The following is a 26,269-nucleotide window of genomic DNA, read 5'->3' on the forward strand; positions in this document are numbered from 1 at the left end:
TAAACAGGTAGCGCCCAGCGGGCATTAAGTGGCCGAGCAGCTCTCTTAGAGCCTAATGCCTTACTAGTCTCTAAGTATGCCATTCACCGAAACTGTTTTGAGGAGACAATTTCAAGGCGTGAAGGGCGGTTCTTAAAAATTTGACCCGCGGTTTGTCCCCCCCCCCCCTCAGTGACCCCTCGGACAACGCTCGTCCACTCTTCTCCAACTGGCGATCTGAACCCCCCTTCTTGTCCAGAGCTCCCACAACCCTAACCCCCACCCTCCACACACACACACACATACACCCCATCGCCCTCCGCTCACACCCCTCCCTGATGCTAGCATCCCTAAACGGAAGCTGGCTACTACCGAAGCCACCTGCTTGCCGATCGTTTAATTCGACGGTTATGTTTGTGTTATCTCAGTTCTAATTGGGTAAAAGATGGCAGGTTCTTTAAGAATATGTGCATTAACTGCAATTCCTGTGGCTGTTCGTCAAACTTCTCATTTTAATTCCTTGAATTACTCAATTTTTTTCATTTAACAGATAATTTTGATCTTTTCGATGCCCCTTACGTTTGGGAATTGAAATCGCTGGCATTAATTGGTGCTGCGTTACAATAGATTCAGCAATGTCGAGTTTCGGATGTTCATCTTTTCTTGAAACTGAATCTAGTTTCTTTTTACATTTGTCGGGCTAACCATCTTTAAGTAGTCTCTGCATTGACAGGTCTCTTCTTAGGTGATTTGTAACTTCCGCTTCCGAAAAAAAGCTATTGTTTTTTTTAGTGAGAAAGCATTGAACTTATTTTGGCAACAATTAATAGCTCTCAAGCGAGGTTTTGGACAATTATATTAGTCTTCATGGCTCTTTATGCGATTTTTCTAATTTATCTAATTCTTTTAACACGTTTGGCTTCTTGATTGTTGCGTGTTGTTAATGTTGCTTGCATTCTGAATTGAAACTCAAATGTTTCGCTGAGAAAAATTCGAAACACCGTAGTTGTTTTTTATTTATTATTTTTAGTTCAATACTTAATATTTTTCATCGTTTTTTCCGACTTCAGTTCTATATCTTAATTTTATATCTGATTTTTTTTTTCAAATGCGATGCCCTTCTGTTTACTCGAACTATTGCAACTATTGAGATTTACCCCAAGTCCGACGTTATGCCACAAAAAATGCTGCTGACGAAATTGTTTTTATAATAACCAGCTATTCTACTTTTTCTAAGCAGTTTAAAATTTTCAATTGCTGCTGAAAAATCTTTGCATTACGTTTCTCTTGACGACTTCCGAGAAATAGATGACGGGAACTATAAGCGAGAGCTTGTTTTCTCAATTTTATAACCTTTGTACAACATACAGTGCAAAATGTTGGGTAAATTTTTGTTTTTACCACCGAAAAGGATTAGTAGAACAGCCGCGAGGTTAATGCAGAATGCGAATGGAACGAAGTTTTTAGCAATTGTTTTAGTTTCGTACCGTCTTTGTTAAAGAAATTTTTGCTTTAACACGACAAACAGGTCAATCCCGGAGGGCATTAACTTCTCTTAGAGCCTTTCGGCTCATTAGACTCTAAGTATGTGATTCTCCGAAACAATTTTGGAGACATAAGTTCATGGTCTAAAGGGCGGCTCTTAAGAATTTGACCCTTCCCATCCCCATCCACAAATCAATCCCCCCATCCACACCCCATAAACATCGTTCCATTCACCCGTAAACCCCGCTCGACATTCGTTTGAGAGCAATTCGCCCAAGTTAGTGGGTTGTTTGCGAAGTTGCCACCAACTGATTAGTCGCTAAAACATGGATAATTTAACAATGATTGGGTTTTGGAGCAAACGAGGCCTTCAGTCAAAGAGGAATGTGTTTACTCGAAGTGATGTTTTGTGATGAACCATTTCTGTTACATAAATAGTCTTGATTTAACTTTTCAGGCATTCCAAACGAACGTATGTATTTATTTTTTAAATAAATTGTAGCTCGTATTTTAGAGCAATGTGTCCGTGAAGAGTTGGTATTAATAGTATTTGTCATAGTTACTTGAAATTTTAAACATCTTATGATGATACAAAGAACTTTTGCTTATTGTGACTGAAATACCGGAAAAATTCTGGTCACTCCAGTTTGAATTTTGTCATTTTAGAAAGGTTGTACGGAAGAATTTAGCGATTATGTTTCTACGTCGCATCTAGCGATTATTTCTAACTGTAGCTTTACATATTCTAGCTCTCAACACAGTTCGAGTTGTTCTTAAACCAACTGATTGTGTCAGTAGATAAAGAATTAGTTGAAACTAATTGTTCATTTTATCGGTTTTGAAAATTGCAAATGGATTGAAGAAGAGAAAACGGCGGAGAACATTTTAAGTTATTTGATAGTGGATTTTGTTTCTCTACTATGACGTCAGTATACGTATGTATTCACGGATTTGGTTTTTCAATCAAATTGTAACGCAGCATATTTTCCCTCCCTCCCATTTTTTTTCAAGCTCCTCTTATGTAACAGTGCGCACTTAAATGATTGAAAAATGGATGGGCCTTTTTGAATTCACATAGTTCGTGGCACTGACTAATTTGGGCGATTTGTTTTACTTTCTGACATTTAATTATTCCATTGCTAACTCTACCAGTGTATTCAGGTCACCCCCCCCCCCCCCCCAGCCTTCCGAGCTCCTTGATAACATTAACTCAAAATGCAATCAGTTTCATGTTTTGAGTTTTGCATAATTGCGTAATTTAAAATTCGCACGGTTACTTCGAGGAATGGGGTGACCCTTATTGTCCGCTCAAAATTAATTCTCAACTTTAAAATGTGGGTTTATTTGTGGCACTGCTCTCGGGTTGTTTGCCCAATTTTTACTACGATAAGACAACATAGGGAAATCCTAAGCGATAGTAGGACTCTTGGCCGGAATATTCTATTTTTAGACTTCCCTCATCTCGTATTTCTATTTATAGAACAACGAGTGTACAGGTAATTCCACTTTAGACGTAGGAATAGCGAAAGGAAAGGGAATTCTAAATTGCGCTGCCGTTCATTTTATCCCCGCTGCCATTTCTTTAAACTTAAGCTATTCATCTCTTGAACTTACGGTTGAACTAAAAATAGAAATTTGTGATAATGAGGTTTTTGTTGGCCGAGAGTGAACGATGAACTGAGAGGAGGGATGCATCGATATTCAAATTTTAAACCGTAAAAGTTTATCAATCCATAATGTGACGCTAAACTTCAAGTTAACTTAAGTAACTAAACCATTTTAAATGAAGTTGAGGTATTGGATCTGATTCAATTCATATTCTGGAATTTTAAATATGCAAAAGAGACACTGAACATCGCTTCATCTGCATTATTGGACATTTTTGTAGATTTATCGATAAATTTGACGTTTTTCTAGATTGTAAAAATTGGACATTTCGAAAAATTGGACATTTTGATAATTTAATTAATCGAGTGTTGATTAAATCTGTAATTCTGAGCTGTTGAGCACGAATTGTTTTTTAAGTCACTTGAAACATCACTCTGAACTCTGGCGTCAATTTGAAAATTTTCAATTTATAATCAGATTTTTCTTATGTTTCAGCTTTTATGTAGGTGATGTAATCGCGGGATGTTTATGATTCAGTTTGGTCAATTGTACTGTAACTTTTGATATTTAGAAGCCTGAAAAAACTATAATTTACTCAATGAATATAACTTATAAAAGAATAAAGTAAAAATGGATTCTCTTCACAAAAATATTGAACATTCAAGATCAACTAAATATACAGAAACAAATGAAAATAAATTAATGATGCAAAATATATATCGGCAGCAGAATCAATACCACTTGGTCTCTAAAATATTCAAGAAAGGCACAATCTATCCCCAACAAACATCAGGTAGCTTTTAAAACCCTAATATTTTCTCAAAAAGACTGGAATGCCGTGTTCATTAATTATACATATATATAACATTTTTTACATGCAAAAAACATTTTTTACATGCAGATCATTCAAAAAAAACTTTCAGTAATAACTCAAACTTCTTCGGCCAAGTTTTTCTTTTTGATATATATATATATATATATATATATATATATATATATATATATATATACATATATATATATATATATATATATATATATATATTTATATATATGTATACATATATATATATATATATATATATATATATATACAATATATATATATATATATATATATATATTTATATATATATATATAAATATATATAAATATATATATATATATATATATATATATATACATGTATATATATATATATATATATAATATATATATATATATATATATATATATATATATATATATATATATATATATATCTATATATATATGTATATCAAAAGAAATACTTGGCCGAAGAAGTTTGAGTTAGTACTGAAAGTTTTTTTTGAATGATCGGCATGTAAAAAATGTTTTTTGCTCACATGTCAAAAATGTATTGCTCAAAAACCTATCGCTCTTTTAAAAAATTTTGAGCAACTCAACCTCTTCTTGCAGCGCCTCGAATTGGTTTAACCAAGCAGTTAACTCGAAGTTTTTCAAAATTACGTGATCTTGACGATCCTTCAAAATTATCTGACCTAACTGATCGTTTTGCAGTTGAAACTTTTATTAAGGAAATGTATAATTAATTGCTCTCAAACGAAGTTTGTGGCAATTATATTAGTCCTGTCGTTTTTTAATGCGATTTTTCGTCTGACCGACGTTTCGTCCTCAAAAACGGTATAAGCAGGTAGAACCCAGTGGGCATTAAGTGCTCTTAGAACCTTTCAGCTCACTAGTCTCCAAGTATGCGATTCACAGAAACTGTTTTGGAGACTTATACTTATGGTGTGAAGGGCGGTTCTTAGAGGCTGACCCCCACAACCCCCATATCAGTCCCTTCTCACTTCACCCCAATCCCCACCGCCGCACGTCATTCAAGCCGTAAGGGCCCCGTGCAGCTAAAAACCGCCCGTCCGCCGTGACCCCCACCCCACTGTTGCCCCCCCCCCCCCCCCAAATCAGACCTCAGGTGCAGCCCCCCTCTCCCGCTGCGCTCACCTCACGCTCCTTCAATTAAGCTAAAACTAGCCTCATTATACCGTGGCTAGCTACTGATGGAGCCAACCGCTCGTCGGTAGTTCTAGGGCAATCCGCCCGACGTTAGTCGGTTATGTTTAAAATTTTCGTAGATGATAAATATAGGCAAAAACTGATTTTCACGGAGTTCTTTGGTTCAGAACTTATCAGAGGAATGGTGAACTTCTATTTTATCTTGACTGTTTGCTTTTATTTTTCTGATGGAACCTGAAATAATGATCGGAGAAAAAATCTCTATTCATTTGACAGGCTTACGTTTTTAAAAATTTCTTTGTTCAATGTGTCTCGGTTTTTAATTATCGCGAATGAAAGGTTAGATAACTGTTTCAAGTTAATAAGTGAACACAAAACTAATTGAAGCGAAGCCCTTGACGGTTTTTTTTGGTCAAACTTTCCAAATATCTCGGGCGACCAAATTAGACGAATTTCATACGGTATAATACGACGGATGTTATGGGGGCTGTGGATTAGAAGCAAAATAATAGCTTTCCCAGACTCTTTAAAAAACTAATTAGAATATAAACGCAAAGTTTTTTAAAATGAAAATTTGTCCTCAATTGATTGTTATCTTACGTAAATATCACAGTAGATTACTGATCATTACTGCTCTAGTTCAACAAAACATTTTAAGACCTGAAAAATAGTTTTGAGTATGATTCATTTTTTGATTTTCGCTCTGGTGTCTACATATACTACATTTTTAGAAATCTTGTAAACAATTTTTGTTTCTTTCATTCGTTTTCCCACAGCAAATTGTAAGTGTTTTTCTTATCCGGTATACATAATAATGGAATTTATTATGCTCACTGCATAAGAATTGGTTATCGCCGTTCCCGATGAAAAAAAGTGTAAAGATTTAAAAAAAATTGTCTTTAAACTTTGGTGAATGTTGAGAAATACCAAACTTTCCTCTGTGCTTGTTATTACTAATAGCTTGGAACTGCAAGCAATACGTTATTCTGCAGATACTCGCAGTGTAATAAATGCAGTCTGATCTAAGTCCTTTTTGGTCTCGAGTTATTTCAATTTTTAATACAATCATCCGTTATCCGGTACATTTTTCTGCATTATTTGTTTTTCTCGAACAAATTTTTTTTTGCAATTTTTTGCGCTACTTTTTTTGCTTTCTTCTGGAACATTCTTGTGATTTCTTTTTCTCGAGTGACTTTTTCACAATTGACTTATTGATTTTTGAGTGATCTTTGCGAAATTAAGTCTGCTGCTAAAACAAAACCGTTGGTCATATTGGAAATAGCAAGTACCTGATAGCCGAGTGGTTGATGAGTTCGCGGGCTCGAACCCCTCCGCCGTCAGATTTTTTTTTGCTTTAGTAAAATTGATCTAGACTAAACCCCATCTGATATAAATTGCCCCTCCTGTCGTTCGAGAGCAATTTGTCGGCCGTTAGTTGGTTTATGTTCTTCCTTCCCACACCGTATACACCTTTCAGGACAACTGGCTAGATACCTTAATTTTGTGTTTGCTTTGTGCCTAGGGCTCAAAATGATCATTAAATGTGTTGCTTTTAAAAATTATTAATGGAATAACAAGTTCAACAATTAATTCGAAAAAGTTTCTTTAATTTGCTTAAGATTTCTTGATGTTGTCAAATATTTCAGTTGTAGTATTCTAAGAATTGGCTCGTACTAACCAGTTCTTTTTTTGGTAAGACGAGTCCTCTTTTTGCTTTGAAGGAAAGGAAATTTTAAAGCTTATTGGCTTAAAACAAGTGGGTTAATAGGAGCAGTAGTTATATGCTACGTAGCTTAAACCTATGTTTCTTCTCACTTTGAATTTTTATTGGGAGTAATTGTTCTAAATTGGTGAAAGCTAACTAGCTATAAATAGCTCCCATTGAAAATGAGCAAAAGGAAAGCAACTTGTAGCCCTTAAATGATCATATTGTGTAACTTCGGTTCCCTATAATACTGCCTATTGAAGGGGGTGGTGGATGGTCTTCGCTACCGCAGGAATTTTACTGCTATTTACCTTTGCTTCTTTCGGCAAATGTTATATGTTTGAAGAAATTAGTGAGTGATTGTACAACGCTGTTGCGGAATTGACTATAGTTAGTACTTTTAACACATCCAGCTGATCAATTGCAATTTCAACCGCAACTAAATTTGGTTAAAGGGTCGTTGTGTGCTCATCTATCAGATCTCTTCAATCCTTTTATAGACATGGGACATCCAGAAGATCCAGTAAGATGAGTTTGCCGAATTCGCGATTTTTTGGTGGATTATATTCTGTTGACAATTAAGTCCCACACACTTAATCAAAGTCGGCGAATTATTTTTACGCTGTAATGCCCGCCTTAAAAACAGCGAAGGACTCAAAATTTCCGCGAAAACCTTAGGAGAATTGAAAATCTTAAAATGTTCTTTAATATTTCGTAGTTAATTTAGAAATTTAGAAACGTACTTTTGCTACTCAACTTAACCGCGTTCTCTAAAAGCTGAAATACTATAATTTGTGTGATTTTTGTTGGCTTTCTACGTTCTTTTGATTCATATAGAATGTGGTTTTGTGTATCTCTTTGAGGGTTTGAAAGTGAGGCGTTTTAAATTGGCCTGGAGGTGAAACTGTCTCAGAATTGGTATTGCTGGCTGTCGCTGCTTTTTATTGCTGTTTACAATCGTTTAGGTTGCGTGTAGGGGTTAGTAAAGTTAATGAGCGGGGTGAAAAGTTAGGCCCCCGTTTTATTTCCGGCTTTGCCTTCGCATGTAGAGGGGGAACTGCTTTGTCAAATGGAGGAGCTACCACCTCTAAGATTGTACCCACCCCCTTTCCCAAGGTAGTAAGTTTTGCTTCCCTTACTTCATGTAGCCTTCTGTTTTATCACGCTCTATGTTTGTCCACGCTGATTGTGTGTTATGTGGGGGCTTATTTGGGAATACACGCGCGTGCTTTACCCCGTCCCTTCTTTTTAACCGCTTTTGATTGTGTTCACAGCATCGAAGCTTATCTTGGACGAAATTTTATATCAATCCTTCATTTCTTTTGCTTTCTTTGCGTATGGCTGATAAATTTCATTGCCAAGTGGGACACGAACTCAAAATAAAGGCATTTTGGATTTTTGAATATTTTTAAATTCGAGGAAAGTTGATTTTGCTTAGTGAAGAGTACCTTTTCGGTTAAATGGGAACTTAGTGGAAAATCGAGGCAAGTAAGTTGGAAGTGTTCTTCTGGTGATGGCGTTGTTTTGGTTATTTTGCTAGTAGTAGCAATAGTCAGTTCCAACAAATTTTATTCCCCCTTCAAAGTGTTCGCTCCTCTTCAAAATGCACTTTTCCGTCTCAACAAACCGAAAACTTATTAGACGAACTCTGGTGAATTGATCACGGACCGTGCGCGAACACGCTAAATCAAAGAACTACCCGGTCAAAGAGTATTGAACCCAAAAACGCACAATTTATGCATTTTATGGCATTTCCTTCAAGTTGTATGTCAAATGGCAACGTTTTCGGCGTATTGACAAGTAGGCTGGGCGTAATGTTGGGAGCTCGTTAAAACGTTCTCTCGTTTTTTTGCTGACGTCACAGGCTAACACAAGCGTGAATTGACGTCACAACTTGAGTTGCTGTTCACACAGACACACGCACAAATTTAAGCTAGAAAGTGGAATAATGAATGAACGAATTATAGAGAGAGAGGAAAAGCTACTAACACCGGTTAGAGCTGAACAAGGGGTGAAAAAGACAACTGACTGCTGAAATAGTTTCTGATCCTGCTGTCCTGTCCTAACCAAAGTTGAATGAACAAACAATAATAATGCAGGAACAGGCTAGTAAACTGCTTGACGAGAAACCGAACTCAACTATCCAATGAAAAAATAATTTTAATTTTTTACAGTCAACAATAATTGTTTTTGTTAGATGGATTGGATGATGAGCAAGGATGAAAATCTTCAATCAATTATATCTTCAGCATTTTAATTTTTCGAGGAACGCAACTAAATTTTGCTGATTATGAGCAAACTTCAAAATTAAACTCATCATTATTTTGTTTAATTGGTGATGTCCACTGCCTTGTAATAGAATTAGTGTTGTGATTTTTTTGAAATGGACACTTGTAAAGTAGTGCATCTCTGAGATTATAAGGCAACGAGTGGTTTTGCACAACCCATGTTCTGTTAAGTGATAGGACGTTTCAAGGTTGAAAGAGATAACAAGGTTGAGGTAGCTGCATTACCAAGGTTACAAGGAGCACCTTTTTCAAAATAGTTGGCATATCTTTGCACGTTTCAGGGATAATGATGAGGAAACTAGATCCCCATTTCTTATAATGATGTTTTATAAACAAATAAGCGTAAGCAAAGGCATAATCAAGGCCACAAATTTGTGCAAATTGTCTGAGATTTGGATCACTCAGGAGACCTGTTTGATGCCATTTTTCAGGAAAAGGCAAATTTATAGAACTGCAGGCAAGTCAAACTTGTGATGGCCTTTCTTGCTGGTTTCTACTGCAATTTTCCTGAGATTTTGTGCAATATCAGAGCACCGTGTCAGTTCTCGTATTCATGGTCACTTGTATGCATAAATATTTTACTGACTATCGAGGTTTAAATTATATTAACTCACATCATTTTAGGCTAAATGAAGAGTTCTCATAAAAAGAATAACATGCTCAAAGTCATGGAAATTGGTTACGTTATCCGTGCCGAAATTCATGCATTTTTCGTAACCTGTCCAATTTCCATGCATTTTTTGTCTCGTATCAATTTTTTATGGTAAAAAAAATGAAATAAATTAAGAAAATGGGACGAGGTATTGTCGCTGTTGTCCGCGAAAGCACGCAAAAAACCCAAATTACAAAAGTATACTTTTTGCGACGTAATGTATTTTGAAGATTTCAAATGAAGAAAATACTTTTGGTGAGCACTGAAATTTGAATTAATTGAATTGATAAAGGATAGTTTTTAGCTTATAATGAACTTGTTTAATGCTCAGAATTCGGATAAATTGACATTAAGAATTTTCTGTAGCTCAGAGTGGTTGTTCTGTTGGAATTTTAATGAATAGCTATAAAAGTTTTCAGAATTTCCTGCAATTTTATTGAGTTGTCTGAATTCACTGCGTCTTTGTCTTTAATTTAATATATTTAGTACGTTCTGTTAAATTTTGTAATATTTTAACTTTCCGGGAAATTTTAATTAATTGTTTTTGTTCATGATCACGGAAATTAGTCTGACATATAATTTGAAATTGAAGTACAAACTAACTTGTCCAAAGAACCTATTTTGTGTTCTATTCAATGTCTACTCTGGATTTTAACTTTCCATTCGAACTCTCAGACTCTTGATATCAGAAGTTTTTGTCAGTACAGGGGCCGGGGCCGATGATTATAAGAATTGGCCATGAATAAAAGCAGTGGGTAAATTTGAGAGAAAGCCTTTCAAATGTGCGTGCGGTTGATCTCACAAGAAAGACTCGAACAATTTATAGTATCAGGACTTCACTGCTCAATAGAGACCCGAGCATGATCCTTGTAGTACCGTGAATTGTTTGAATTTTAGGACCTCAGCCCTTAAGTGGGCAAACGAGTGGTGCTACTTCCGAACAGCAACTGCAACAGACTTCTTCGTCTCATCTTATCGATCCCTCTAGCAGACCCAATGCGCCCTCCTCTGGCGATGTCACTATCTCAGCTGCCCACGCCTCTCAATCAGTGAGCAATTCAGTATTAAATAGTGACGCTAATTTGAACGCCCTGTGAGGGCTTTTCTTCGCAACGTGATTCGGTTGATGATGACAAGTGTCTTTAGATTGAAAGCTGGTGAACATTTGATCTGTAGTGATTGTCCGAAAATTGTACGGTGACATATTGTAGGAAGGAAAAAGATAAGGCAAATTGTTTCGCAAGTGAGTCGCTAGGATTTATTTGGAATTCCCAAGTAGATTACAACCAGCTTAGGCCATAAAGAGCTTCTCGAACTGAGTGCACTGTTTTTGCTGACAGTGCATCATTTCCGTTAGCAATTTTTTCGAATTGTGACGTTATGCAATAAAATTGGTTTCCTGTTTCTTTGAATGCTGAACTTAGTTAATGCTCCCATGGGCTTCAAAATGACGTTAGTTTTATTAACAGCCGCGAAGCGATAGCGGCTATTATTGGGGACACCGTGGTTTTTTTTACAATTCAAAGAATTTGAATTGTATTGGTGCGCTGTCTTTTTTTTTAAGATCTGTTCACGCTTTTTTCGGTTTTTTCACGTCAGTGAGAAGTCAAATTAGAGTGGTGATTTTGGTCACACCGCAATAATAAAAGGAGTGAAAAATCGAGTAGGTTTGAGGCGTGACTTTTTTTATGATGCCTTTAAAGTGGAGTGAGAAATTGGTGTTTAAACAATTTGGCAGTTTTTGAGATGGATTATTTGCAGGTGCGTCAATTTGACTTCTGTTTTCAGAGTTTCCTCTCCTTCAGTGCTTTTAAAACGGCACATATGAGTTCTAATTGTTCCTATTTACCTTTGCTTGGTTTCATTGAGGGGTAGCTAAAACTTTTTATGACTTTGCCAGTATTCGTCTAAAATGTTAGTGAATTTTGGATTTTGCCCCCCTTTTTTTTAAAAAAAATTATCTGTTGTCCTATCACTTAGTATCATCAATAACAGTTCTTATTGGTTGCTAATGAGGCGTTAAAGAGCCTAATTAATGGCTTTAGTTGGAAGCTAGTGGTTTTCGTGATTTTGACATAACTTTCCCGAAAATTTTGAGTGAATTTTTGAGTCCTGCAAATATTTATTGTACTTTTTGTCATCATTTAATCTCATTAGGGAAGGATTTTTGATGCTGCTAATAGGGGTTAGGTTTATCGATTTAATCGTTTTTGTTCAACGCTAATGCTTTCTATGACTTTGACAGTAATCGTTTCAATAATAATTATCAATTTTTTTTTAGTTTTCAGAGTTTTTCTTTTCAACTTTGTCGTCTGGACTTGATCTCAGACAGGTCTCTTATCGACAGGTCTCATTGATTGCTATAAAGGCTTCAATTAAAGCAAGTTGTTTTAGTTCATAGCTATTGCTTTTTGTGACTTGTACGCTTGTTTGTTTTTTAAAATAAAATCTTACTGATTTTTTTAAAAAATTTTATCTTAGTATTTGTTGTACTTATTGCTGTCTTATCACTTAATCTCATTGGTGACAGGTCTCAACTGTGGTTATTGAGGAATCAAATAATTTATGTAATTGTGTCCTTCAGTAGGAGTTGCGTACTGTGACTTTAGTACTAAGTGTTTTCAAAAACTTTTGACAATTTTTATTCCGAGTTTTGGTTATTTTGATCTCATCTTTTAATATTATTAGTGAGAGGACTCATCAACATCTAATGACAGATTTCTAATGAGAAATAGAGGAATATAGTTGGCAGTTTCAGTTTATAGCATTTGATTTGATACTGTCTTTTCCAAAAATAAAAGTTGAATTTTTAGTCTTGCTTGTTTTTGTTGGTCTTGTTTTATTCCTTATTGTCATTACTAACAGCTCTCATTTGCCATTTAAAGCAGACTAAATGATTTTCAAGTCATAAGTTATTACAATTCTTCGAATTGTATCTAGGAATTGTCGTATGTTTTTTAATTCGTCGTCTCCATCGATGATTCTTACGACCTGACTTCTTGAGTTGACTTTTTCAATGACTTCAGTAAATTCTACTGCTTTGCTGTTAAAATTTGTGTTTGTGACGTCATTTTTGCTTTTAGGTCAATTGAGTGGCTTACCTCACTCAAAAATGACTTCTGAACTTAGGGAACTTTAAATTTTATCAACATTTATTAGTTAATAGTGTGCATCTAAGTAGTGACAAACTTATATGCCCTCATTCTTGATTATTAGTCTTGAGTTTTTGATTTCGAATATCAATTTTGAAAACGTTTTTTTGGGCTTTTTCTTTATAGACCGTATATGTCAAAAATTTTGAGAGTCCGAATCTAACCCAAAAAGTCTAGTGGTCTATCAAAGGACTGGTGGTCGATCTGTCAATCTTATTCCTTTAGTTGTTTAAATTCACTGGGAGTCCACAAGCGTCTATTGTGGCTATTTTCCGGCAATCTGCCGGCTATGTTTTTAAATTGCTCTCGAACAAAGTTTGAAGCAATTTTTGTAATCGTGAGCGTCTTTATGCAAGATTTTTGCGTGACAATTTTTGCGCTTTTCGAGAACATTCTTCTCAACTGACGCTCACGCTTCTCTTCTTTAGTAATCTATTTTAGTAATCTCAATGGCTCTCAATCCGACATAAAGTTTGTTGCTAAAGTAAATGAGATTATAGCATAAATTACAAGGGTCTAGTAGCCGAGTGGTGAATGGTTCTGTAGAGGACGCAGGAGGTCAAGAGTTCGAATGACACCCTGGTCAGATGTTTTTGCACCCATACACAAAAATTTACGAGGCTAAAGCCATTAAATTAAATTGCCTGTGGTTTGAGAGCGATTTGTCCAAAGTTAGTCGGTTTTTGTTCTATATAAATTAAATACTGCAGATACAAAAAAAATTCAAAAGTTAAATTTTAGCTAGTGTGTTGTATCAAATTGTAAGTTCAAAGCTTGATATTTCTGGAAGACTGTGCAGAAGAATACCTGTGTTCACTTTATCGACTGTTGCGTAACTGTATTGTTTGGCAAAGCCATTACAGGTAGCACTGCTGAGCAGCCAATTCGCAAGGGTTGATAGAAGTTTTAACAAATTGTTGTCAAAATATATCTGTATAAGTTGATGTATCACTAAAGGGATTGATCCTGACTTTGCTTTGAACTACCTTTCGTTTTTGTGATTTCGTTGAATCCCGGTATTTCGCTAACGCTGAAACAAAAGATTTCAGCTGAAACAGAAAATTCAGAATTTGGGCTTTCTGGTGCTTTTGAAAGTTCTTGTGCACACTTAGAAGGATTTCGAAGGAGTTATTGGACCAAATTGACTACCTCTTAGTCAACTCATTCAAACCAGATCAAGTCAATAACATCAATAACATAGATCTGATTTGGGTTTGATGGGCAACTACCAGATTATAATTCGATATTAATCACAACGAGTTCCCACTGTTCGCTCCTTTCCAGTTAAAGATAGATATGAATGGTCTAAGGCACCCATATATACAACCAATGTTTGCGTGGATGATTCCAAAGTTGGAACGAATTGGAAACTTTTGGCTAATTTAAAATGCATTCCGATAATCAACAAAGGTTGAAAAGAAACAGTTGAAATAATGACCAGAGAATTTTAGATAGAATAATGCGTGCAGAACGGGACTTTCGGCGACTGTTAATGGAATCTGCGTAACTTAAGCAGATTAAGAAGAAAATTATTGATTATATTGAAACTTTTGTGCAGTGCGCCAGAGATTTGTTTTCATGGACAGCTTGGCCGTGCAGCAAAACTTTTAGCATTAGCACAAGTTGGCACAGAGGGCCTAGCACAAGTTGGCAGAGCAACTTTCGAAGCTTTGAAACAGTTACATTCATCCTAAAGTACATGAAAATACTTCTTGAGAGGCTGATTAGTTTTCTCACAAAAAATCGTTTGAACAGTTAGTCATTCCCAAAGTATACAGTAGCACGACTATAAAGAAAATGTTCACCGAGCATTTGTTGGAGGCGGTGCAATGCACTGCAAGCAGTCAATCCGAAGCTGTGATGAAAGCATTACTAAGTTTGAATAAAGGCTGAAGAGGAGGTTCATCTTCATTTAATTCTCAAGCAATTGCTACAGCTTTTGAAGAGAAAAGGTGGCAGGCGTCGCCCTTGCAGCAGGGGAAATTTCAAGAAGGCTTACGGCAAGGCAAACCATTAGTTCTCTGGCTGTTTGAGCTAAGACTTTGGCCAGTAATGGAAATGATCCTCATTCTCTGCTTTATCTGCAGCAGTGAGATTTTGATGATGGGCTCATCGCAGGTTCTGAGGAACAACTCTTTGAAAATTTTTAAAATTTGTTTATCATATTATGCGACTTCGTACCAGCACGTGAACGGTTTCTCAATCCGACAAACGCGGTCTCTGGTCGCAGTAGAGTTTAAGAGGGTCGATGAAAGGATAAATAGAAGCCCCGTTTCATGATTAGAGGTGCTATGAACAGCCCTTCTGAATATGTTGCAAGTAATCTCATTTAACGGATAGATAAAGTTTCTGTTGCATTGGATAGACTTGACTACCTCGACGACACTCAAAATTCCTTAGGAAAGCTACGTCAATGCCTAGCGTACCAAAAGTGGTGTTTTTGCTTCTTTGTAGCTCTCCGAAAGAAATTGTTTAAAAACCTTAGAAATTTGATAACAGGCTTCGAGAAGTTCTCGAAGCAACGCGCTGTTTGTCACGGTCTGGACCAGTTTAAACCTGCTTTTGCTATCTCTGTAATGTCGTTGACGAGCTGGTGTCTTGAATCACCAATAGAGTTCAATGGTTGACATTTTCCAGTAAAATTATAATAGCATCAATTCGTTATACTTGCCGGCCTTCTCTCAGAAGAAAATTCGTGAAGTTCCGGGCAATAAGTTTAAAGCGCTAATTGAAAAGCAGACCTGTGCGAGAAAAAAAGAGACTTTAATCTTCGTCTGTTATTCGGGAGAAATGTTTGTCTGCGCCACCAATATGCGCTCTAGGTCTTCATTTAACTGCACATGAATATCAAGCAAGCTCAAAGTACAGGTTATGTGTAACTGTTTATAATAGAGGAAATATTCGTACCGCAACGTTGAGAAGCTGCACGATCATGTTGATAACGCAATTTCTTGTGACGGGCGTGTGATGCGAAAGCCAGGAGTAATATAATTTACGATAGATGTACTAGCTTGCTCCGCATTAAGTTCGCCATCGTAGTAAAGAAGAATCTTATACCTGAGAGCAACTCACGACCAGGCGATGTCTCTCTTCCATCTTGGCAAGCAGGTAGGTGGGCTGCTTTTAATTTGACTGATTTCATTGTTGCAATCTGAATCAAATGCCAATGTGGCTTTGAAGGCTGGTCTTGCTCTTGAAGCATCAGAAGTGCGGAGTTATTGGCAGATGAAAGCATTTCTTCCGAAAGAGGCTTTCTGTTTGTTTCAATTGCTATTGAAGTGTCGGGGTTTTCTCAAAGAGATTCAAGAAGTTGAGAATGGGTGGTTTTTGAAATTGGAAGCTTCGTTTTCAGGGTCTCTCAGTTGCCCTTAACAAATTAACCCAGTCAATTTCCGTAATCTCTATCCGAGGAACTGATTTCATGAAACTTGCTAGAGCCCATGACATCCCTAATTGTGTTGAAACTTACTCAAATAGGCGAATTTTGAGTCGAAATCTAGCCAACAAAAAAGCGAAAAGATCCGGGTTGTCATGAGGATTATACTTCAATAATGAAAACCCGAATGTGTGGGTTGCAATTTTGATGTGTCCAAATGACAATTTGATCTGTTCATCTGTTCAAGATTTTCGATCTGTTGATTTAATTTGATCTGTTGATTTAATTTGATCTGTTGATTTAATTTGATCTGTTGATTTAATTTAAGTGATGAGATGTTTGCGATTAACTAAGATGCCCTAAAGAGATTTCCAACTAAGGAGTTGATTTAATATTGGCTGACTCTCAAAGGAATTTCAAGTTTGCTTTTTCGAAGAAGGCGCGTTTAATAAATTATAAGCACAGCGAAATTAGTATGTGTATGTGCAATGTTGACTTGAATATATTATAATCTATTATTTGAAACTCCAATATTTTTGATTTTGTACTTGGCAGCAAAAATGATGAAATTACTTATTTTTTTTCTGCAAATGGTATTAAAATTGGACTCATTCTGTTAATATACAACTAGGCAAATCGTCGGATACAAGTTGCTTTGGGGGGGGGGGAGGCATTACGGAAAAGATACGCTTATTTGAAAAGGCAAAAATTGAAAAGATTTCCGAAAACTTCAAGCCTACTCTTGAGAAACGAAAATGTACAGAATCTGACATATAGCAACGAAGAGTTCGATTTTCTTTTATTTATGTCAGATTCAACTGTTTTAGCGATGAAATTTGATGTTTGAGGTACCAGTTTTCGTTGTTTATATCTATCGTTAACAATCAAATTTTTGTATCTGTATTCGTTCCTTGAGTTCTGTCAATTTTCTACAGCAACAGCAGTTTGCTGCCCCTTCTGGAACTTTGGGGGCTCCTGCGGCAGCAGGGGGAGGGGGAAGTGGAAGTCGCCCTCTGAAGAGTGAGTCATTCAAGCGATTGTCTTTCAATCGCATCTACCACATGGACTTAGCCCAGAACGACAAGGGTGTCTTCCTGAAGGTAATGTGCAATAGGGTAGTATTCTGAACATTTGAACATTCCCAACCGAGACATTTGACATTTGTTTTCAAAACATCATGCTACAACCTCTTGGCTTTCGGTTATTCAATCAAATGCTCTGCTGTTAGCCATTGGTGCAAGTCTTCTAGTGCAATGCTAAAAGATGTTCATTTCAAGTTACATGTTCATAACGATATTGCAAGGAAAATGGATCTAGTTATTGTGAATGAGAACAAATTTTTAACGACAAAACTTTTTTCTGTTTCATCTACGATCAACAATGAAAATATTTTAATAAAGGTAATGTCTGCTCCAAGACGATGTCTGCTCCGTTAGGCTTTGAAGTTTTTCGCCTCAAACAATTAGCTCTCAAACAATATTTTTAAATATATTAGTCCTCCTGGTTTTTTACGCAATTTTTCGTACTTCTGATGTTTCTGATGGTCGTTTTTTGTCTTGGGAAACGAGATAAATTGGTAAAGCTTGAGGGCATTAAGTCACAGCAGTTCTCTGAAAGACTTGATGGTCTCTAAGTATGCGGTTCACCAAGACTTCTGAGAAGAATTAAATTCACCTCTCCACCCACTTCATTTCCGCCGCCCTCCTCTACAAATTCTGCTGTATGCGCCAGCTCCACATCAGTCATTTGGTAGCAATTCATCCGACGCTAGTTTCAAAAGCGAGTAGCTATTACGAGTTTCAAAACCGGCAGCTTGTTATTCCTCAAAAGTTGTCGGGGTTTAGGCACTAACTGTTAACTTGTTAATGGCCGCCTCAGCTTCTCAGCCGGCTATTATAGCGCGCCTATTTTTACAGTTTAAAGAATTTGAATTGTATTGGGGCGCTGTCTTTTTTATTACGACTCGAAGAGGAATATTGGAGAAGAATTTATTGGAGTGAATTTTGAAGCAGGAAATAAAACACGTGAAAAAATTTGGAGTGATTTTGTGGCTGAACAAAATCAAGATTGGAGAGAAAAGAGAGTGGATTTTTGTTCAGATCGTTGTTTTCTGGAGAGCGAGAAATTGAGGTGTGGAAAAAATTCTGTAAGCGAGCGAAATTTTTTGTTCACGTGCGGCATTTTAAAGCATTTTTTAAATTTTTTTGCTCGAGGTTTGGTTGTGATTTTGTTCTATTTTTAGGCTGGTTTTAGTAGTGGTTTGAAGGTTTCTGAAGATTTATATGAATTTTATGCTAATTTGGATGTTTTTCATGTATTTTGCTAATTTCGAGCTAATTTTTGCGATTTTTTGACGATTGTTTTGTTTTACTGCCTCAAATGGGTATTGAAAAGACCCCTATTACTGGAACAATTTTTAGATTACAAGTGGTTATAGTTTTTTGGATATGAAGCTTTTTTGTTGAGAAAAATGACAACAAATGGCAAAAATTGAAACTGTTTTTTAGAGATTTTTGCTGTTTTTCGTTTTTTCTGTTCTCAAGACAAGTTTCATAACCTATTATGAGTTGCTTATTGTTTTGCGAGCATCTGGATACCCTATTGGCTGAAAGAAGATTTTCTTTGGATTTAAGTGCTTTTGTATTCAAAAATTTAACTTTTTCCAATTTTTTAGTCCAATTTTTTTGTAAGAGCTTTTTTTCATGATTTGGCTTAAGTATTTTTAAAAAATTCTAACAAGTGAGTGGTTTTAGTAGGTACTAGTTGCTTTGATGAAGTAATTTTTGGTAGGGATAGTTATTCTCGGGCTCTCAATTTATGACAAAATTTGATAAGATTTTTTATCTTGTTTTTATCACATTTGATTTTCTTGTTTTTAATTTTGTTTTATGGTTTTGTTTCAAGATAATCCTAAATTAGTGGAAACACGTTTTGTCTGATGAGTAGTTGGATGGCATTTAAGTGGATTTTCACTTCGGCCATGTTTTTTTAAGATCTGTTCACTCAGGAGGCGGAGCGAAAAAACGAGTGGTTTTGCGGCGTGAAACTTTTCCGCTCCAATTTTAAATTAGAGTGAAAAAACGGTGTTTGAATAAAACTTCGCTTTGTCGCTAGTGTTTTTTTGTTCACATGCGGCATTTTGACATTGATTTTCTGGGTTTTTTATTCTGATTTTCTTGTTCTGAGTTGGTTTTATTTCCCAATTATTATTATTTGGTTTATTTCCCAATTCACTCACAGTCCGTTCTAGGTCTAATTTTTTTGTTAAGTCAATGAAAATTGTTTGAATTATACGTCAGGACTTGTCCTATGTTTTTTTTACTTCGTCGAAAAAAAATTTCGCTTTACCTTAGTTCACAGCTTGTTCAACATTTTGCGTGAAATCTTTTTGACTTCTTGCTAGTTTCACTCTTCTTTCATTCTGCTAAATGCGTTTTTAGACAGCAGTTGCTCAGCAAAGCAATTCAAAATAAACAGAGTCAGTATCAATAAACGAAATCAGAATTAGAAACGGGATGAACCCATAAAGCCCGATTTTAGATGCCCATTACTCTTTTTTTTAGTTACCATCTCTAATGCTTATTGGTATTGATACTAGCCCCTTTGTGGTCTCACTACGAGACAGGAGTATGTTCAGCTCTAATTAGTTCGCACTTCAAAATTGTTTGTACAAAAATTGTTCTTTCATTAGTTTATTATCTTCTTTCAATCCCAATCATGGTTATGGGAATCAACGGCGGCTATTTTCCGGCAATATGCCGTGTATGTTTTAATGCAATCCAAGAATTGGATTGTAATGGTGCTCTGTTTTGTTGGATGTTTTTACACATTTTCCCATGAGTTTGATCAAAACGTGATAAACAGGTAACGCCCTAAAGGCACTAAGTCTCATTAGAGACCCTTAGCTGGCTTTATTAGTCTTTCTTATAAGTGTTTAAAAATATTGAAGCTGCTGGGCACTCGTAAATTTAAAGTGAAAAGATAAAGATTTTGAGCCCAGAGTGGTGCAGTTTTTTGCTAGATTAGTCTTAAATTGACGTTTGTCAAATATGATAGAGGTATTTTTGGAGACATAGTTTTTTTATGTCCGTTTTTTGAGCTATATGTCTTGGCAATGGAAACTTGAGCACACAAAATGATAACTAATTTTTGCAATTTAACTTCTAAAACTTATAGAAGTTTTTATCATTTGAATTTTGTTACCTTTATGGGCAATTGAACCTTTTGGGACTTGACAATGAAATACTGAGTTGTTTCTAGAGACGAGGAAATGGTTTTGAGGATATTAACATTACTGCAATATTGGATTTTTCAATGAAATTGAAAACTTTGTCAAAGTTATTGAAAATTTTTGTCGTTTTTTTGAGTTCCTCAGCAGCCAGAGAAACTCCTCTAGCGTTTGATAATAGGTTACTGCGTAATTTCTAGTAGTAATGGAAGTGTTTTCAGGTATTAATATCACGAATTGTAAACTTCTCAGTAAATTTTGCAATTTCAAGTTTTTTTGTTTTTATAAATTATGATTATTTATCGAGTTCCAGTTTTTTCGGGCCAATGAATCTTTTAATGGCCTGAAGATAGGTTTTTGGTTAGTTTTTAACGTAAATGAATTGATTAAGATAATAATATCCGGATCTTTAGCCAGTTTTTGATAAAGTTTTCAATTTTGTTTTTAGAGGTTTTTGATCTTTAGGGGCCAACGAAGCTTTTCGATATCTAATGCATGTGTTAATGCCTAAGCTTTAGTGGCATTAATTGAATTTTGAGACGAATAGCATCAAGAACTTGAGCAACTTTTCTCAAGTGTTGGCAAATTTTTGTTTTGTTTCTTACTTTTTTATCGCTTTTATGTGTAGCCTGAGTTCTTGTAGCCTGCAATGCAAGTTAATTGTTTTTTAGTTTTTTCGCATGAAAAACACTTTTGCAGAATTGAATGTTGAAAATACAGAATTGGACAATTTGACGGATTCATTTTTTTTCAGTTTTCGGAGCTGTTCAAGAGCTGTTTTTATGCGAACGGGATAAACTGCTAAATCGCTAGAGCATCAATTTTGAAAACTTCGTTTGGTTTTATCTCTCACCTTCTTGTTCAGAGCTTGCCGGTAGTTTTGATCTGTTATTTGTCTATTATGAGCAGAAATTTATTTCTGTAATTTTATACAAAATGAACTCTTAAGATTGGGAAGCGCGATCTAGAGTTTATGGAATGACCGTCCTGTCTTAAAAGTTTATAAATTTCAGGTTAAAGATAATTAATTGCTCTCAAACGAAGTTTTGTTGCAATTATATTAGTCCTGTGGTCTTTTTAATGCGATTTTTTGCTAAACCGATTTTTCGGCTGACCCATTTGACTTTTCATCCTCAAAAAGGGATAAACAGGTAGCGCCCGGAGGGCATTAAGGACTCTTAGAGCTTTTCATCTCACTAGTGCCCAAGTATGCGATTCAGTGAAACTGTTTTCGTTACGTATGCTCATGGTGTGAAGGCGGTTCTTAGAGTTTGACCCCACATAATTAACATTTGAATTAGAGTTTGTTGTAGCTATCGTGTGCGAACCAAAGTGGAGGTCGACAGGGGAAACAGACTGTAGTGGTTCCTGCTCAGGGAATCGTCGAATTGAGAGACAAGCTCAAACTGCTCGTGGATGAGTTCTACATCGAAGAAGGTTGGTCACACACACTCTAAAATTCTCAATCAGTTCAACTCTTGCAGTGACATTTGAAGACACTCGTGCAATTCCATAGAACTTTATCTGTCTGAGTTAAGTAATATTTAAGCCTTCTCAGCAAATTTTGGTTGTTTCAATGTTTCTAAATTAAGTAAAAGTTATTTCATTTGAATTGTTCAAAAGGTCCTTGCATTTTAAAGTTTTTTACGACTCGAAGAGGAGTACTGGTATCTATTAATATAAAGATTTTTCAAATATTATTGCGGCGCTGTCTTTTTTGTAGGAGCTGTTCACATTTTCATGATTTTTGAAGTCAAATTAGAGTTGTAGTTTTGGCCACGCCGAAACAGGAAGTGGAGCGAAAAAGCGAGTGGTTTTACAGCGTGAATTTTTTTCAATTTAAGTTTTAAGTAGAGTGAGAAAACGGTGTTTGAATAAAAATTCGCTTTCTTGATAGTGGTTTTCTGTTCACATGCGGAATTTTGACATTGATTTTCAATAGCTGCCGTCAGCCTCTCGACGGCTATTATTTAGGTGCTCACCTTTTTAAAAATTTGCTTTACCTTTTGATCGCGTTTTTCGTTTAACATAATCAGTATTTTCACGCTTGACTTACTTCACTCACTGTTTCAACTGAATGGATTTTAGGTCCTTTCACGCATTGAATTACGCAATGTAGGGAATACGTTCAATGCCAAAAGAGTAAAATCAAAAACTGGATAAACCCATAAAGCCCGGTCATTAAGTCATAGAGCATTAGGTTATCGAAGTTACGCTTAACAGCTTTCAATTTAGAAGCTGTTTTTAAGTAATAGCTTTCAGTAAATACTGAATTCAGTTTAGAAGCTGTATTAATTATTGTTTTAGAATCTTGCACGCCAAAGAAAACTTTTTGACACTGAAAAAAGAATAGAAAAAAATTCGGTAAATTTCTTTTCTTTTTTTTCTGTTTCAAGCCCGATGTGCATCAAGCGCGTCAACGGCGGCTGTTTTCCGGCAATTTGCCGGCTTTGTTTACTTTTTTTCCAATTTTTTTATCTGATTATCTAAATGGTTTCGCCCATCCATTCATAGTCCGTTCTGGGTCATTTTTTTTGTTCAGTCAATAAAAAATGTTTTATGGGCTTTTTTCCCAGTGGTTTTTCTCAATTCTAACTTTTTCAGCCAACGGAGTTCTTTTCAATCATCTTAGTTAGAAATAGTAAGTTTTGGATCATTTTTGAACTTTGGAAGCAAATAATAAAGTTCTAGACGCAATTTTGAGCTATTTTTGCAATTTTGTCCTGTTGGACGTTTTTTATACCTGTTTTTGAATTTCTTCTCCATGGCATCCGTGGAGTTTTTTTTTGAACGTAGCTGATTAGGTGGTATAGGTTTTCTGTCAATTCGATTGATTTTTTTACTTCCTATTTGTTAAAGAAAGTGGTTAATTTAATCAAATTTTGGCCCGTTTTCGTTTATTTTTAAGTGTTTTGCTTATTTGTTCTAAATTTAATTTTTGGCAATAGCTTTTTTTGTTTACTATATAATGTCGAGCTTTTATATAGGTATTCAGGTGTGTTGTTACTAAGAGTTGGAACATAAGGTTATACATGGTCATTTTTATTGAAATACTGTTAATTTGTATTTTCAATCGGGTTTTTCATTGTTTACCTTTTTGATTGTTGATTAGCGTTTTTTGGACTAGCTTTGGTTTGTTCAATCGAGCTGAAGAATTGTTTAAGGGTTCCGTGGAATAATTTTGGTAGGTAGCTCATTAACTTTTTTAAAGCAATTTCGTAACAATTTCTCATTTTCCTTTCTCTTTCCTCGGTTTTCTATGTACCGTCGTTTCTGTTGTTTTTCTCAAATCAGATGGCAATAATTTATCGAATGGTGGCTATCTGTATCGCCAGGTTTTATGACAAAAGTCAGAGTCGCAACTCCCGAGGTGACTAAGATTTTTTTAGATTGAAATTAAGCGTACAATTTGGTAGATTAGTGAAAGAAAAGTTTTCTTCGTACAAGCTTCTAGTTCTCCGATAAGGAGGCAGCCGATTATTTATATTTGTTTGATTCAAGTGTCAAAAGTAAGATTTCTAAGTTTAGGACAAAAAATGGACCTTGACTTTAAGTCAAAGTTCAATCTTTCATACTAAGCTCTCTGACTCGAAGTTGTAGGGACCGATGAAATCGTTCCCTTGGGGTCTCTAAGTATGCGATTGTCCGAAACTGGTTTTGAAGATAATTTCATGGTCTGAAGGGTGATTCTTAATCTTAAAAGTTTGAACCCCTCCCTCAACCCCCACCCCACCCACCCACTACCCTCACCCCAGCACTCCTCCCGTCCATCCTCCTCCAGCTGACGATTTGTACCCCCTCGTCCAGCCCTCACAACCCTACCACCCCCATCGCTTGACCGTACCCCTAGTAGTATTGGGATGCTCGCACGGGGGGGGGGGGGGTGGAGTGAGGGGTCAAGCGACCCTCATTCCACTCCCCCATGCTTGAAGCCCCAGCTGGCTACTACTGAAGCCAACCGCTGGCTTGCCGGTCTTTTCAGAACAATTCGGCCGACGTTAGCTGGTTATGTTTACATATTTTGTACTCAAACTGTTTAATAGACAATGTGAAATAAACGGTCAAACTTTAATTGCTTTCTAATGTATAATATGACATGCAAATAAAGGACACAGGGATGAAAGAGCAATCGTGACCGTGTCTGGTAATGCTTTAATAATGACAAAATATCTGGTCGATCACCTTGTTTGTATATCTATACTTGGAAACATGCCATTTCAGTGGAGGAATCGCTGCCGCAGTCTAAGAAGTTTGCGTATGACAGTCGGCTCCTTTTCATGGACGTTGGCCACTCCAACAAGGGCTTCTACATCAAACTATCCGAAATATCAGTTAGTACTGTCCCCGTCCTCAACTTTTTTTTACTGGCCGTCATATAGCATGGTCTATCTTGAGGAATTGTGTTCTTCCCTTTTGAATCTGATTTGTGTCTGCAAGTCAGTCTGAATGGTTTGAGAAGGCGTTTCTAATTGTTATCTAGGTAATTAACACCATCTAACAAAATTTTATTATAATCTATATGATATACACACGTGACCAAGGCTTAAAACAGAAATAATTTCTGCTAAGATGGACCCCCAATTTTGCGCGTCAGTCTTGTAAGCTGTTTTTACTATTCTAGTTCTATGTATAGTTTCGCACATATATTTGATTGATAGCCGCGAAGCGATAGCGGCTATTATTAGGGACATGGGACATCGTGGTTTTTTACAATTCAAAGAATTTGAATTGTATTGGGGCGCTGTCTTTTTTTAAGATCTGTTCACACATTTTCATGATTTTTGTTCAAATTAGAGTTGTAGTTTTGTTCACGTCGAAACAGGAAGTGGAGCGAAAAAGTGAGTAGTTTTGCGGCGTGAAATTTTGTCAATCTAATTTTGAAGTAGAGTGAGAAAACGGTGTTTGAACAAAACTTCGCTTTCGCTAGTGGTTTTTTGTTCACATGCGGCAATTTCACTGGTTTTTACTGTTCTTTTTTCAATTTTTCGCATCGGATTTTTTTTCTAAGCGGTTTTTCCAATTATAGCTCATTCTAGGCCTAGTTGTTTGTTTGAAAAAAAATTCTATTTCTCGCTAGTGGTTTTTTTCAATCACATGCGGCATTATGACATTGATTTTCAGTTTTTTTAAATTTTTTTGATCTGATTTTTTGGAAATGGTTTTCCCAATTCACTCATAGGCAGTTGGAGGCCTAGTTTTTGTTTAGTCAATGGAAATTCTTTGAATTGTACGTCAGGACTTGTCCCGCTATGTTTTTTAATTCGTCGTCTCCATCGATGACTCTTGCGACCTGACTTCTTGGAATTGACTTTTTCAATTTCAGTGATTTCTACTGCTTTGCTGTTCAAATTTGTGTGCGAACGTCGTTCGTTCTGCTTTTAGGTCAATTGCGTGACTTACCTCACTCAAAAAATGACTTCTGAACTCGCTTATTGAACTTTCAGGTTTTTGAACCTTAACTAGTTAATGGTCAATAGTGTGCATCTATGTAGTTTTAAACGTACGTGCCCTAACTCTTGAGTATTAGAGTCTTGAGTTTTTAATTGCTCTCAAACGAAGTTCATAGCAATTATTGTAAACGTTTGGGTCTTTTTATGAGGAGTATTGAGATTCTACTGGTTTTTTAGCAGAAAGCAAGTTTGTTCATGACTTGAATTTTGACTTCTTTCTGTTCGATTATTTACCTCCGTTTTTGATTGTTGACTTCTGTTTTCGAACATTGGACTTTAACAGTAGCTTTGTTTGTAATGTATTGTAATTAGGAACTGCTGGTAATGTGCAAGGTGAAGAGGTCAAC

The 26,269-nt window shown here is 36.0% G+C and overlaps 1 protein-coding gene across 2 annotated transcripts in view; it reads left to right on the forward strand.

The window, feature by feature from the left end:
* LOC142341791 (transcriptional regulator protein Pur-beta-like) overlaps positions 1–26,269 on the forward strand; it is a 73,831-nt gene that overhangs the window by 16,568 nt on the left and 30,994 nt on the right. Inside the window, exons 4-8 of one of the 2 annotated variants that reach the window (XM_075393025.1) lie at positions 1,922–1,936; positions 10,614–10,765; positions 17,180–17,344; positions 21,786–21,909; positions 24,694–24,803. In XM_075393025.1, the coding sequence (XP_075249140.1) occupies positions 1,922–1,936; positions 10,614–10,765; positions 17,180–17,344; positions 21,786–21,909; positions 24,694–24,803 (566 nt within the window). The remainder of the gene's footprint in view (positions 1–1,921; positions 1,937–10,613; positions 10,766–17,179; positions 17,345–21,785; positions 21,910–24,693; positions 24,804–26,269) is intronic. The other variant, XM_075393026.1, reaches the window with a different exon arrangement.

This window comes from Convolutriloba macropyga, chromosome 6 (assembly GCF_964194025.1).
Source record: "Convolutriloba macropyga chromosome 6, txConMacr16.3, whole genome shotgun sequence".
In the NCBI taxonomy this organism is placed as follows: domain Eukaryota; kingdom Metazoa; phylum Xenacoelomorpha; order Acoela; family Convolutidae; genus Convolutriloba; species Convolutriloba macropyga.